The sequence below is a fragment of the Conger conger genome, chromosome 4, assembly GCF_963514075.1.
Source record: "Conger conger chromosome 4, fConCon1.1, whole genome shotgun sequence".
NCBI lineage: Eukaryota > Metazoa > Chordata > Actinopteri > Anguilliformes > Congridae > Conger > Conger conger.
Genome location: NC_083763.1, coordinates 58,173,386 through 58,189,622, shown reverse-complemented (window position 1 = coordinate 58,189,622; position 16,237 = coordinate 58,173,386). Strand labels below are relative to the sequence as shown.

Here is a 16,237-nt window from a genome sequence, read left to right as displayed (position 1 = left end):
TCCTCTTCATACTCGGGCCAAGTGTAAAGATGGCGTCCATTATGGAAGGGCCGCTGAGCAAATGGACTAACGTCATGAAAGGTTGGCAGTACCGTTGGTTCGTTTTGGACTACAACGCTGGATTGTTATCTTACTATACGGTATGCTCTTTTGTGTGGAAATTGATGGTCTCAAATTCGAGACAGGACTGATTGAGTGTGGTCTTTTTTTTTTTGTGGTGAAGCTAGTGGATTTTGTTTTAGCCGAGAGGCCTGTTGCCAGTAGTTGGGAATCTCAGCTGGAAAATCGGGGCGGGGACTTTTATTGACACTGGTCTTCGCCTATCCTTAACCGAGTTGAAGTCCACATAGCGAATGAAAATATAGTGTGGGTTGAGCTATGTAAGAATTGTAATAGTGTTTCTACCTCAACTGGAATGCTGTCGCCTGCTTTATCGGTGTCGCTAGCTAGCTAGCTAGCCAAAAAAACACTCGTAGACAGTTGTCAACATCTTGGTTATGAACACATTAGTGAAGTGAATGTACGCTGTCAACATGCTATCTTTTAGAATACTGGTGGAACAACGGCAGTCCTTATTCCACAGCCTTTTTTTAAAAAACATGCATGATTCAGGACACCACCCTAGTAGCACATCGCTAGCTAGGAAACGCTCCCTTATGTTAGCCAGCTAACGAGTGTTTCCTAGCTACCTATGTGCTACTTACGTTACATTTAGTGCTCAGGGTCTACGAGTGGTATGTTGGTTAATTCCTGTTAACGTTACACTAGCTAACCGTTGCTAACTAGTCTAACGTCAAAATACAGCCCTGTCTTTGCTCGTGCAAGGGTAGTTTGGAAGATATTTTACGCTAACGTTTTATTTCACTGATATTTCCCCACGTTTTGTCATAAACTTTTAGTATTTTCATGATAAAAATCGCTTAAGGATCACTGTGTTTCAAGCCATGGACTACACAGGTGTGGCTGTCAGCCCCCTGTCATACTTTTTGGATTTGGATAGAAATCATAGGGCTGACACCAGCAGCTGCCTAAAATATAAATAACGTTAACCTTCCGAATATCGCTCTATTACTGTATATATTGTATAACAAAAATATATACATTGAATGTCATAAACCTCGACATCCACCCAGTCTGCAAGGCTAGGAATATGGTGAACCAAATATTTTGAGGATAACTACGACCAACGACATCCTAACGACTATATTACTAGCTGGGATAACCCAGCAGCGGGCAAAAAAAAGAACTGAGCTAGACGACAGTTAGTTTCTAGCATGCAATCCGACTTCTTTTCATGTGCTTCGAAGTACATTGTTTTTGTCTAAATTAATAATTTGTTTAAAAATTCGTTTTTTAAATTCAGTTTCTCAAAATGTTAATTCACATGGTGTTACCCCGTAAATAGTAAGTATATCGGACTAAATTACCGTTGTCAACAAGCACCAGCAATTTTTGAAACTTTGAGGAGGAATACTTGAGCAGGGCATAATCAAGATGGCTAAAGTTAAGTAACTAGCTAACGTTACTCATTTTTAATTTGTCGATCGCGAATACATATGACGTTTTAAAGTCTCAACTCTCAGTGTTCATTGTATTCAATCTAATTAGACTGAGTGCCTTAATTGAGGTGCCTCAGCTGGTAGTCAGTACTGAAATTACGTTTAAATGTAGTTGCGTGTAAGCCAGTCGTACATACATTTCTTTAGAATCAAGTTTGTCTTTAATAAATCACATATGCCACCACGATACAGTATTTACTCAGGCTGTATCTTAACCGGTGTTGTGCTTTTTAAATAGTAGGGCTGGAATTTAACAGCATTTCGTATACTATGTTTTTATTTCCCAAATTGGAATGGCGAACACCTTGTCTCTGCTGCATTTTGCTGCAAATTCCTGTATCAGCAGAAAGTAGAGGTTAATACCCTCTGAAAGGCTTGCGGCCAGCTACAGCTTCAACAAGGGGTTCAACAAATGTAATAAGTTGTAGTAATAATAGGCTCTACTTTTCTTTTGCAGTCCAAAGACAAGATGATGAGGGGATCCAGAAGAGGCTGTGTTCGGCTCAGGGTGAGTTACTGAGCATTCTTTTCTGACCGGAACAGCCTCGAGTCTGGAACATTTCATATGCAAGTGGACTGCAATGCACTGCTTATTTGGTTGTTGTGAAAATGTTTCAGTTGGGATTGGCTAATCACCAAACTGGAGACTTATAGTATTTCACCCGAATTGGTACTCGAAGGTACAGCCACCAAGGTACAGAACTGCAAGTGTCACATCATGACCAAGCCTGGGGCTGGCAGATCAATCCTATTTTGAATCAGATTTCTGAAAGAAAAAAAGAAAAAAAATTAATCCTTTCCACAAGTGGTCTGTGTGACAGCTTAGTGACTTTTTGTGTGACATTTTATATTGACATTTGGATGAAAATTGGTAATAAAGTATGGTGGTGCTTTCTGGATGTGTTGGATTGACTGTGTTGCAGGTTTCTTCATCTGTAATCTCAATTTTTTTTCCTGGTGAAATACAGTTTAAATGTAGTAAAGAACAACCTGGGTAATTCAGTGCCAAACCCCTGGAACTGGAATTACACTTGGATTGTTTAACTGGGAGATATGGGCTCACAAAGTTTGCACTAGTTCATGTGACTCCCTAACTTGACATTCCCTATGCATTACTGTAGGTCGTAGAGAAATGGTTCTTGTATCACTGTATAGATCTTCACCAGCTCTAGCTTTTACGTTACGTTATGTTCAACCTAAAATGAAAGGTAACCGAGTTGCGAGTGATTACAATGTTGAAATCGAATTAAGGAAAAACTGTATTATTTCCATTTTCACCAGTTGGATTATAATATCAACACCATCTCCAGAAAATGTGTTATTGGATATTCGAGTAATTGCCGAGATATCATTACCTATCTGAAGGAGCGTCACATGGTTTTGCATGATTAATTCCTTACGATGGGTAGCTCAGAGGTATTCAAATCATGCTGCTGAATGCCACATTGCCATCTGAAGGAACAATCGGACATCTTTACTCAATTGTTATAGATCAAAAGAAGTGTGGGAAAGTTATTTGATTGAGGAAATAAAATCCTGTGTCATCGAAAAATATTATCTGCCAATTTTGATTGCTCCAACACCAACCTGAAGCTTGAGGGCTAAGATCTACTATTCCACCCTCCCTTTTCCTGGGAGTCAGGTGTGAAGGCAGTCTGGCCGTGCACTAGCACTAATTACCCCAAAGAAAAGGAATTTGGATTTGAATTTGAGGGTCGGAGTACTTATTCATGCGATTACCTAATCAGCCAATCATGTGGCAGCAGTGCAATGCATAAAATTATGCAGATACGGGTCAGGAGCTTCGGTCAATGTTCACATCAACCATCAGAATTGGGGAAAAAAATTTAATCTCAGGGATTTTGACCGTGGCATGATTGTTGGTGCCAGACGGACTGGTTTGAGTATTTCTGTAACTGTATCTCCTGGGACTTTCACGCACAACAGTCTCGAGAGTTTACTCACAATGGTGTGAATAACAAAACAGTTCTGTGAACGGAAACGTCTTGTTGATGATAGGTCAATGCAGAATGGCCAGATTGAGCTGACAGAAAGGCTACGGTAACTCCCATAACCACTGTACAATTGTGGTGAGAAAGCATCTCAGAAGGCACAACAGGTCAAAACGTGAGGTGAATGGGTACAACAGTATAAGACCACGTTGGGTTTCACTTCTGTCAGCCAAGAACAGAAAGCTGAGCCTGCAGTGGGCACAGGCTCACCAAAACTGCACAGTTGAAGACTGGAAAAAAACGTAGCCTGGTCTGATGAATCTCAATTTCTGCTGGTGCGTACAGATGGTAGGGTCAGAATTTGGCAGCAACAGCATGAATCCATGGACCCAACCTGCCTTGTGTCAACAGTCCAGACTGGTGGCGGTGAATGGTGTGGGGAATGTTTTCTTGGCACACTTTGGGCCCGTTAATACCAATGAATAATCGATTGAATGCCACAGCCTGTTTGAGTATTCTTGCTGACCATGTGCATGGCCACGATGTACCCATCTTCTAATGGCTACTTCCAGCATGATAATGCACCTTGTCACAAAGAAAAAGTCCTCTCAAAATGGTTTCGTTAACATGACAGTGACTTCAGTGTTCTTCAGTGGCCTTCCCAGTCACCAGATCTGAATCCAATAGAATACCTCTGGGATGTGGTAGAACGGGAGATTTGCAGCATGAATGTGCAGCTGAAGAATCTGCAGAAATCTCAAAGGAATGTTTTCAACATCTTGGGGAATCCATGCCATGAAGAATTGAGCAAAGGGAGGCCCTACCCAGCATTAGTAGGCTAATAGGCTAATAAAATGCTCAGTGAGTGTAAATACAAGTTACTGCGTATTACAAGACCATTACATCATGTCCTGTTAAGACCAATTTATTTTCAGACAAGCTCCTTTAAAATATGGTTTTCTTTCTATTGAATTCTGTTTTAGCATATTATTGACAATTTTGCTGTCAATAAAATTATTTCTGTTGTCATTTTACATCTGGTTTTCCTTTTTTTAAGTGTAATCCATCAGCTTGCTAATGCCCCTATCTGTGCCAGCCATTTCCGAGCTCACAGGCTATCATAAACTAAACTTCTGTTCTAGAATGTCCTTCATCACACAAAACAGTCTGGGCCAATTAAAAACATGTAAACAAACCAAAACTGCAATAATATAATATCGAGTTAAAGTTTCAGGAACGATTTTACTGATGTATGACAGTGTAATGTTAAGATCTTGAGAAATGGCTAAAAGGAAAATTAACTCTGTGATCATGCAGAGGAAGGTTCTTTTTCCGTCTATCCATAATTTGTCTTCTGTTGATGTTTTCTAATTCTATTATACTGATGGATACTTTTCTAACAACACCAACTCTGTTGTGAAAGTTGTGTGTTTAGCAGCATTTTAATGCATGCATTTCTGCTTTATGTTTCAACATTTGTACACACTGCGCAGGAACTACAGATACATTCAGCCTCTGATCTAACAGCCACTTACTTGAAGAAAAAAGGCAATCTTCATACGAGTAGAGAGGCGCATAAAAAAAACTTGGCAGAGTTTCGGGAACACAAATTGTAACTCGGTTCCAATTCCCTGGTGGGGCACAGGCCCTTGTACCCTTGAGAGAGGTACTTACTTAGCCTGAATTGCCTCAGTAAATATCCGTCTGTTTAAATGGTTTGTTTGTATGCTAAATATAAGCTGTGTAAATCAGTCTGCATAAGATAATCTGCTAAGTACCTAAATGTACGTGTAAATCAATTTGTGTTTTAAATGAGTCTCCAGTAAGTAGGAGGCTGGCCCCTCCTAACAACTCAAAGCTACAAAGCCGCACTGACTGGTGAGAACTGACCCACGCAAAGTGAACATATCCCAGCATGCAGTCAATTGATAAATAATATGTTTACATAATAAAGCATAAATAAAGCAGTGCAGCTTCTGCACTACCTTTTTGTCCTCCTGCTGTTTGCCTAACTGCTGGGGTGAGACATGGCTCTGTTGAATTATTAGAACCTGTCAGTAAAAAGTAGTCTGCCAATATCTTTGCTCAGCCTTAATATAACATGTGCCAGTAGATGGCAGTATTTTCAGAAAGCCAGTCCCAGCCTAACTGTTCCAAAGCACAGCATAGCTCTGACATGTAAACTCTGATATTAAATTGCACTAGATTTAATACAAATGCATTATGTATGTTAAACTAATATAATAGATTTAATAAAAGTACATATTCTGTTGCATATGTAACATGCATTACATAAAGTTATTTTGGTGATGGTCAGGTGATCGGAGTTGCAGATAAGCATTAGCTCTGGTACTCTGTGTTCTATAAACAGTGTGTGTTTCCTGTGGTGAGTACATGCTGGCATGTTGATGAATACCAGTGGTGAAAGGTACTTCCCAGGCTGCAAACAGCACTATCAGTACAATGACATTTTTGCGTTTTTTTCTGTGTAACTTTTGTGGTGCATTGAATTGATACTGTTTGATTGTATTTGGCCTCAATTTGAACTTTTTCTTTTTTCCCCCGACTGTTGATGTGTGCTGTGTTTCTGTTCATTTTGTTTGTCTACAGTCTTCATGTTTACATTTATTCATCCCTGCCACTGAAATATATTTGTTTGGCAAATGTTTCCAGGTGTGTTTACAGCAATAACAGGGTCTGTACAGCCATCCATTCTTACAGGAGTCATGTATTTGGATTAGAAAAATAAAATATTGTTATATTATAACATAATACAGTTTGATATAATTCCATTCATGTGGACTGTTGATTTGAAAAGTCCATAATGGGTTTCTTTCATAAGCAGACTCATTTACACATGCGTGTGCACACACAATCTTTCTTAAACTTATGCACACACAAGAACAAGCGCTCAAACCTAGTGCAGGTACTCAAAAGTTACTGTGCAAAATGGCACATTTGTAATTGTAGTCATGACCAGGGACTGTTGAGCGTTGAGTATTTTTCAGCAGTTCCTTGCGTGCTCATGCTTATGAAACCTCGGTCTGGGTTCTGATTCGGACCGCATTCCCCGCCTTCTCGACTGCATCCCCTCTCTCATTCTGCACCACGAGAGGATGCCATGATGCACCTAGCGCTACTTTACACATTCTCCTTGCTTCTTAAAGCGTGAGGAGTTGCCGGTGCGGTGGCAGGCGTTATGAATGGCTAACTGTACACATGCGTCTCCCTGGGCTGTTGGCTCTGCAGTATTTCTTCCCTCCCTGTTCTGCTGCTGGTCCCCCATGGTTGTCTCCCCCTCCCTCCCTCCCTCCCTCTCTCACTCTCTCCCTCCCTCCCTCCCTCCCTTTCCCCCGGCTCCTCCGTGTGTGCGGGAGGAGAGAGGGATCGAGCGAGCGAGTGACGTCTGCTTCTGTCTGACGGTCCCTTTCTACCGCTTTTGTTTCCAGGGAGCCGTTATAGGTATTGACGACGAGGACGATAGCACTTTCACCATCACGGTGGACCAAAAGACCTTTCATTTTCAAGGTGAGCACTCCCCTCCTCTCTTCATCTCTCTCTCTCACCCCTGCTTTCTCTCTCTCTCTCTCTCTCTCTCTCTCTCTCTCGCACGTTCTCTCCCTCTCCCCCGTACGCGCGTGCTCTCTCTCTCTCTCTCTCGGTTTCTCCCTCACTGTTTTTTCTGTCTTTAAGATGAGGATAATCCTGTTGGTGCGCCAGCGCACACACACACACACACACACACACACACACACACACTCCACACATTAAACCTTGTGCGTTCGCCGTGCTCATCTCCAGGCAGAATCTCCGTGTCTTTTTTATTTTATTTGAATTATTTATGGAAAGAAAGCGCTCCTGGTTTTGAGAGCGTTTCGGAACGGAGCAGAAGCAGCGGAGACCGGGGCTGTGTTTCGGGAGCGCGGACGGCCGTAGCCGGCGTTCCCCGCGCCCTCAGCCGGGCGCAGGAGCTGCTGCTCTGTTTGAGCGCTCTCTGCTCCCAGCCGCCGCCACCTCGCCTCTGCAGGACCAGCCCCCCCTTAGCCCCCCCTCCTCCGGCAGCGCTGCCAGCTCCAGGAAAGTGATGCATCGTGGGCCGCTCCCGTCCAGGTCTCTAGCCTCCTCCGCTCTGTCGCCACTCCATCCTCGCGCGCCCATCTCCCTCCTCTCCGTCGCTGGCCGCCCGCCGCCTCCTCCATGCCCTCACTCATTGCTATGTTCCGACACTGTATGGTGTGGCTCTACAGTAGGAAGGGTAAGGTAGTGCACGTCTGCATGCTGGCTCTGTGCTGCCTGTTCTCTCCGGACTCTCGCTGTCAATCATGCCTCTTGTGCTCTCGACAAATGCTGATAGGCACTCGGTGTGACGCTTAGGTTTTTTTAATGAATCGAGGATTAATGATATTCTGCTTGAGAGGTGTGTGTGTGTGTGTGTGTGCGCGCCTGTGTGTTTGTCTGCTTTTAAACAGGCTGTGGTCACTGTTGATGTCTATGTATTTTGCTCATGTGTGCATTTGCATTTGTGATTTTGTGGCGGTGCGTTCTTAAGGGATGCTTGCAGTTAGAAACACTAAAGTTGGTGTGGTGTAGTGAATCTGCTGATGCTAAATGCAGTGATTTGGAAAGACTGCACACTCCACCCACCCATTCCCGTGCGACGCAGGAACACGGAGCGGCGGCTCCTGGTCACGGATCATATCGTTTCTCCGGGCTCACCTCGGCGCACTCCTTCACGCTCCCTGTAAACAAAATGTCTCCGTGTGTTTGCCCGGGACACGGGAGAGCGGTTATCTCTGAGCGCTCCGGCAAGGCATGCGCCTTTTAACGCCAGCCAGCTGCGGCCGGCCACCGCTGGGCGCTAATACGCAGAGGCGCGGCTGCTCGGAGCGGTCAACCGCTGCATTCGGGGTGGCTTTCAGGAGGCCGTCCGTGAGTATGAGAGCAGCACTGTATTTCTATTTCGAGAGACATCCATAATTCATCAGGCCCTTCGCTAGCAGAGCAGGAGGGCTGTTGTGAGTGGCCTTTAATGTCCAGTGCTCTCGTAGCGGCGAACCCGAGCGTGCTGAAAACACAGAAACAAAGCCACCTTCAGCTGGACTCATTCGCAGATTGTAGGGGTGGACAGTGCTGCTTGAGAGGGTCAGGGAGAGGCAGGCTGAGGGGGTTGAGCTGCGGATGGGTGCGTTTAATCAGGACCGAGTGGGCTCTAAATTTGGCCCACTGTTACGTGACTGTCCGCCATGTACCGTGTTTATGATTTCCTTTTTGTTTCTAGTTTATTTTATTTGCCGGGCAGACTTTAAGCGGAATAAGGATAACACTCATGCCTACTGTTTATCATCAGCCTTGCTCGTGGTTTCCGATGTGGTTTTTCTAGCGTTATCAAGTACTTAGCTTAATCTCACCCGCGATAGGCGTCTAATGTTCCGAGTAGTCCATGATTTAATTTTTTTGTATCGCAAGTCTATTTTTGAAAGGGTTTGTGCCAGCTATGCATTTGACGAGTACGACCGTAAAATTCCTAAAGTAAAACATTTATAGAGCAATAATGCTTTCTGTGAGCTGAGAATTGAAGGGTAAAGTAGTTATAGCCCTCATAATGTGTGTGTGAGAGGAAAGAGCACTTGTGCTGTGTCAGGGGATTGAGAGTGATTATGGTGGGGGGAGTGCTCCTGCTCTGCTTCCTCTGCACTGCTATTAGCCTTCACCTGCCCCTGGAGACCCGCTGCCCTATACGCGCACACACACACACACACACACAGACCTCCATACCCTCCTGCATCGCATGTGGCCTGCCCCGCACTGAACACTGCGTACGAGTGCGGGAGCGGGAGTTTGTGCACACTCGGCAGAATGCTCTCAGTCCCGTTCTCATGAGATACGCCGTTACGCACACTAGAATTTTTAAACACATTTTTAAATTCGGTGTTGCCTGAAGTTAGCAAAAAAAGAAACGCTGACTTACCTGATGGGATGTGTAATATTTATGAACTGTTGATTTTTAAAAGAGTGGGTGACGGGAGGAAAGGAAAGATGGATGCTAAATTGGGTTACGAGGGAAGAAATTGAGAGCTGAAGATGGAGACGGACCAGAATAATAACAGGAAAGAAAGTAGATGCAGCGACATACTGGGGCTGTGCGTCTGCCAGTGCGGTAAGTCGCATCCCTTGCCTCGGGATAAAAGATGTAAAGCTCTCCCCAGATTCAGATTGTCAGTAATAAGACCTGCTTCTGCAAAATGCCTTATTTTGGCAGTAATGGCCACAGCATGGGGATTAAGCCAGACCAGCCGGTACCTTCCTGAGTAGAGAAGAAGCATTAAGCAGTAATTGGGTTTTACAAATCTGTCTCCTGCTGTTTGACTGAATTGCTCTCTCTCTCTCTCTCTCTCTCTCTCTCTCTCTCTCTCTCTCTCTCTCTCTCTCTCTCTCTCTCTCTCTCTCTCTCTCTCTCTCTCTCTCTCTCTCTCTCTCTCTCTCTCTCTCTCTCTCTCTCTCTCTCTCTCCATGTGGGGGTCGGACTACTTGTGGCCTACTTCACTGCTGCGCCTATGCGGGGATTTCACTTAGATTCTCATTTGGATTAACTGCAACCCACAGTCCTCCACTACTTTAAACAGTCAGAATAGTTGTTTCTTAATAGTTTTACACAAGGACAAAGTGAAGAGTATTATAGTATTAATCTACTTCGTTCATCTGAGATTTAACAAGCGTGTTTTTATCTTGAGTGCAACACAGTTGTTATACTGCCCACTGCAGGGTGGATTTGGTATTGCCCATTTGGAGTCGCATACTATTTAGGATGTCAAAATAGCTGCCGTTATCAATGCACACTGTATTTAAAGTGCCGCCATTCTATGACGACGTAGAATGTGAAATCCATCATACTTTTTGCTTGTGGACCAAAGCCGTCTTGTATATGCCAAACGATAGTATGCATGTATAGTGTGTACTGTCTGCCCATTTTCAGCTGGCTGGCATGCATCTCTTTAGTGGGCAGCCAATCAGAAGTGAACATCCATACAGGCATGTCGCGCTTCCAGAGCTAATTTTTAGAAGGGACATGCTGTACATCAAAAATAAATAAAATGCATTTTTGGGGAAAACAGTTTTTAGTAATTCAACTGTAAAAGTACAATGAATGGTAATGTGTTTTATCTTGTTCCTTAATGAACACTTGAAATGTAGGAAGAAAGAGGCTTGTGCAGGGTCTTAATCCTTAATCCTGTGAATATTGCGAGTCAACAGTATGTATGACAGGTTGTGCATGGTCTGCGTTATACTGTCCTCAAGGAATTTCTAAGCTGGGCTGGAGTTGTTTTTCGTATCTCACTTAAAGTGATGAGATTATTAGAAATGCTGTCCTTGTATCACCTCACAGGTTGTTCTCTGCTGTTTGTTTACTTGGACATAAAAAGTAAGGGCTTTATGCTGACCTGTGTTCCCACCTTAAATGCAATCTACAGTGTGTCAGCTTTACCTGAATTACTCCTTTAAGAAAAACATATCTAATGGACAGCATGACTCTAGAGGAACTAAATTGGCCAGCTTCTCTCTGAATAAGGTTGAACAAAGTGTGGGAGAACAGACACATCAATGCACACCAACGTTTCTTATAGTTAATTATGGGATTATTCGGTCTCTTTCCCGAACGCACAAATCAGTGAGTATTAGTAATGCAAATAGGGAAGCCATGTTGAATTAATGGGCTGCATGTGTTTAGACTGCTTCATGCCCTCCCATGCGCAGGGTCCTGGGAGGGGAGTCCGTGCTTGTTCTGCAGATTGAAAGTCACACATTAACGGTATGTCACGCAGGCGGCTCGCAGACGCGCGTGAAAACGTGTCTTGCGGACGATGGCAAAGACGGCCCACTTTATCCTCTGGTGTCGCTGCTTGTAGTTTCGGGGATTCGCGCTTTTATGTAACAAAAGCAATTCGGCTTTCCAGCTATACGACTTGGGCAAAATCCAGTACATTGTGTCCTGTGACGTTGTGACAGTAAAATACGCGAACAGCCGAGAGCTAGCATGTATATCACTCAGCTAGATCGCATTTGTGCGATGATAAACGGCTTGGCTGCACGAGCCCAGGACGGCCGGCTTTATGCGCTATTGCGAATGTTTAGCCGCTGCAGCTAATGCGAATGTTTAGTCGATGCAACACCATTGATTTTGTACAGCCCAGAGGAGCGGGGCTCTGCTTCCAATTAATGTCTCTAAAAGCTCTGTGTGTTTGTGCTGAGCTTTGAACTGTCCATCGTCAGGGAGTCTGTTGTGTTTTACATTGTAGCTATACACCCCCTCCCCACCCCCTTCACTCGCACACAAACTCTGTCACACTAACACACACGCTCACACCCACGCACTCCTAGATGAAATATTAGTACATCTCATGGTGTGTCATTCTTCTGATGCTTTTTCCCCTTATGTCATTGTGTGCCGGGACTGAAGTCAGTCCTGTGTGTCCGGCACATAATGTATCACCTTTTCAGTGTCCTCTCATATTCCACACTAAATTAACTGCTGGCTGCCCAAGCAGGTCCTGTGTATCTCGTATCAAGCCCGTGTTTTTTCGAGAAGTCTGCGATGATTAACCAACTCTGCCAGTCATTCCTTTCTGATAAGAAACTCCCCAAAGAATTGCTGTACTATAGAATTTAACTGTACATTTTTCTTGTTCGTGTATTCATTTGTCTGCACATTCATGTCTGACTGCCTTCTTGTCCTTTAATTAAAATTTCTGTTACACAATGTTTTTTTAAGAAGAAGACTAACGTGCTTCACATGCTGTGTTTGTGGACTTTGTTTGCATTGGCCCTGGAGCTGCTGTTGATTGTACCGGTTTAGCGCTGGAGAGCCCTGCCGTTACCTCCCTCCTCCTCCTTGCTCAACCATTCGCAGAAAAGAGGACGTTGCAGGCGTGGAGCTGGTGTTTATCGCTTGAGCAAGAACCACCGAGCTGGTTCCCTGTGTGCCGTAATCTCTCCCGCTAATCACCTCTGTGTCGAGTTAGTCTGCTCATCGGTGTGCACCGTGCGTTTTTCCCCCCCAGCCCGTGATGCGGACGAGAGGGAGAAGTGGATCCACGCCTTAGAGGGGACCATTCTCAGACACACACTTCAGCTGCGGGTAAGGGGCCGGTGTTTTAATCACGTTTTAGAAGAGTCTCTATGGCTGACGTCTTCATTGCGGTTAGTGAAGTGCCTGTTTCTACTTGATTTACTTGATTTGGTCTGCTTGAGCCTAATGAGAAATCCACTGTATTACGGTTAGTCTGCACACCTGCGTGTGTTTGCTTAGGTGTATGTGTGCGAATTCTGTCAGGTGCTTGTTTGAAAGTGAGCAGTATTGAAACAGCCTTCACTGGGTTGGATTGGTGTGCAAAGGGAAGATGGGAGAAAGTCTTTCTTTTTCTGTTGAATGAAAAATGAAAAGGTAAGTAAAGACTTTTTTTATTTTTTTTTATTTTTTTTTATTTTTTTTAGACTATTTATAATGCTGGTCAATGACTAGCACCAAGCATTGTGAGGTGGAAGAGCACTGTAGTCCTCCTCATTCACCCAGTCCCCAGTCTAGCAGCACTGAGGGGCTGGGAGAGACTTTGATTCCCCTTCATTTTGTCTAAAACTTAAAGACATACGATCTTGTTACCCAAACATTTCAACAACAGAAAATGAGGCAATGTGGATATTTTGTTTGTTAGGTAAGACTTTTTAGACTCCTCCTTTGCCATCTTTCATTTTCATATCATGTTCATTCTCTCCTTTGTCAGACACTCCTACCACTTCTGTCTCTGTGTACTGTGCTCCCCCTCCCTTTCCCCCACCCTCCGTGTAAATAACAGTCTCTGTCTGCATGTATCCACTTGCAAGCACTGTGTAAGCGTTCAGTCAGAGGGACATGTGACCTGGAACGAATCATAGCAGAGCTTACTGTAACAGTCAGCCATCTGCCCAGCAGGCTTATCCAATCACAGCAGCTGTTGGTGGGTGTCACGCTGTGAAGCTTGTGCTGCTTTTTTTTTTCTTTTTTTTTTTTTTTTTAAGGAAGTCTCAGTTTCCTCCCGTAAGTGGACCCTGGATTTACTTAGCTCAGCCGATGGTAGACTGTGCCGTGTGGTCTTACGGACTCTGCATCTTTTGAAGCCTGTTTGCGGGCGGCAGAGCAGACGCAACTGGTCTGTTTGTGTGTGTGTGTGTGTGTGTGCGCGTGTGCATGTGCGGGGGGAGAGGACTGGAGGCAGGGGTCAGATCTGGCCTGCTCTCCCAGCCGAGGCATGTCCCTCAGAGATTTGCGCTGTGTAAGTACCGCACTGCTGCAGCCATTACTGGGTGATGCTGCAGTTTAAATGGGTCACGTTGGCTGTAATGCTTGGGGAAAGGGGGTGGGGGCCGAGATGTAAGCTTTTAGTGTTTGTTTCCCCTGCTGTGGGCTCGATGAGGGGGGGTTGGGGGGGGGCGTTAGCAGCTAGCGGTGTGGCTACGAAGCGGAGAAGTGGCTCTTCTGTAGCAGCGGGTTGTGACTTTTGCTGAAGCTGCAGCCATGGACTTGCGAGTCCTCCGGGTTTATAAACTGGTCTGCTGAGGCAGAAGGAGTCCGTGGACAGGAAAATGTGCTTATGTTGACACAACAGGGCAGAAAAAAGGAGAGATCAGGGAGCCCTTTGTCTCCCTGCCATGCTTGCGGCTGCGAGTTTGTTCAGGGTATTTTTCTCTGGCCCCTGTTGAGGCTTTGAGACCGAGATAGCGGGTATGTTGGGTGTTTTTTTTTTTTTTATATATATATGAGCATGTTGACTCAGAATGTCTGGAATTTGTCAGAGTTTCCACATCCATTTCTCGGTCTCTGTGCGTTAATGGAAAGCAGTAGTCATGTTCTTCGATAGCTCCTGAGAAACTGCTGCTTGTCAGAGCAAACTTCTATTCTTTATTTAACCAGGAAATGTAATGTGTTATTCTCTTTGCAAATCTGTGTATGTATTTATTGATTACTAGTTCAATTTCATTTGTTTTAGTTTGTGAAACTTCAGATTGGCTTAGCTTCAGATGATTATGCCACACCTCTTAGCATTCAGGTCACCGCTTGTTGTGTTACAGCTTGAATATGAGTGTCGTCTTACATTTGAATGTAAACCAACTGTGTTTAGGTGACGACCTCATCCGCCCAGGCCATTTTGCTGCTTTGAGTCCTGTGCCTGTGGGGCATGGGGAACAAGGAGAAACTCGAGACACTGCTTACCCGCAACAAATGGTGCAGGTGTTCGAATGCTAACCCCGTTGTCCGCTTCGCAAGTACGGCAACTCATCCTGGTGCTGACTTATGCTAACGTGATCAGCTTACGTCAGTGCAAAAAAGTTGACCACCCTCCATCCCCCACCCCCCTCCCCGGTCCTCACCGCCTCAGAATGAACGAATCTTACTGTGGATTCACACCTCAGACCCACACAACACTCAGCAAAAGGGTAGCTCTTCTCCCTTCTGTCTGCAGTGACTGTTGCTTCAGTGCTCTGGGTCTTGGTTAGAGGTCATTATTGGCACGGTCAGTAAATCATGTGCCTCGCAGTTGTTTAGAGACTTTATTTGGTCTCCTAATATCTCTCCACTCTGTGATCCTTAATTACATTGCTTCCAAAGATTGTGTTGATTCTGAATGCCGCAGCAGGTCTGGAGACAGCACGTGATGCTATAAAGGATGTAACTGACCTTTTGGTCTGCGTGGGAAATTTAGCAACATTTGAACGGCAGCTCTTTGGTAATTTCAAAAGTGTTTTAAATGCGTTTACTTGAGCAACCAGAAACAGGACATGCCAAAACATGAAATGATAGCCCATACCAGGTAGCGTATGCCTGTGTAGTGTAGCCTGAATCGTATTTTCCACCTCAGTTCCACCTTGCTTTTTTGATTGTTTTTAGGCTCTTTATGGTACTGTCACTTCTGAGCGGTGTTCTACTCACACCTGTGGTACCTTCTGTTTTCTTGTAATTGTCATCGCATTTTAATTTTGTGAATTATTTATGGCCGTTTCTTCATCACAGAAACCTGTTCCAAATAAGCGAAGGAGTAGCACACAGATGACCGTGCCATTGAGTTTTATTTTGTTTACATCGTTTAGGTTCGAAATGTATGTTGTGAAAATATATACAGGATGGCCAATGTTTTCCATAGTTTTTAAACTGCAGTGCAATAGCATATTTTACTCCGTCAATAAAGATTTAAAGCTTCTAGAGATTTTACTACCCTTCTGGCCTTTAATTGCAATAAGGGTCAACCTACCATCATTTGAACATTGAGATGTCGCTGTAACTAAGGTGATCACAGGAAATGCGTGTTCTCTAGACTTTTCCAGGAAGTTAATGAGTTAGCAGTTCTGCCCAGGCTCATTCATGATGAGCAGCTTTGAGTTCTAACACTGGGTCCCACACCCAAGACGGCTTCCTTCATTGCAAACAGGACACAAAAATCGCTGATTAAATATTGACCATCGTTTGAAGCTAGCCGAGGAGAGCCGCATATTCTGCAGGATATACACGGTGCTTTTAAAGTAGTAGTATTTTTGTATGAATCATAACTTGCATCTGTTTACTGAATATTACATTTGTATAACACTTTATGAAACATAGCCTATACAATGTCTGAATATGACGTATTAACCCTTTATGGGCGTTACATCTCCCGTAAGAGACAGATGTGACCTGCTTGTTACATCTCCCTTAGCAGATGG

The 16,237-nt window shown here is 44.2% G+C and overlaps 1 protein-coding gene across 5 annotated transcripts in view; it reads left to right on the top strand.

Annotated features, from left to right (window-relative positions):
* The window catches only part of osbpl9 (oxysterol binding protein-like 9), a 36,071-nt gene continuing 19,834 nt past the window's right edge, over positions 1 to 16,237 (top strand). For 4 of the 5 annotated variants that reach the window (XM_061238014.1, XM_061238012.1, XM_061238013.1 and 1 more), the window contains exons 1-4: positions 1 to 140; positions 2,017 to 2,067; positions 6,961 to 7,039; positions 12,568 to 12,644. In XM_061238014.1, the coding sequence (XP_061093998.1) occupies positions 30 to 140; positions 2,017 to 2,067; positions 6,961 to 7,039; positions 12,568 to 12,644 (318 nt within the window). In that variant the 5' untranslated portion in view covers positions 1 to 29. Of the gene's footprint in view, positions 141 to 2,016; positions 2,068 to 6,960; positions 7,040 to 12,567; positions 12,645 to 13,567; positions 13,816 to 16,237 lie in introns of those variants that run through there. The other variant, XM_061238015.1, reaches the window with a different exon arrangement.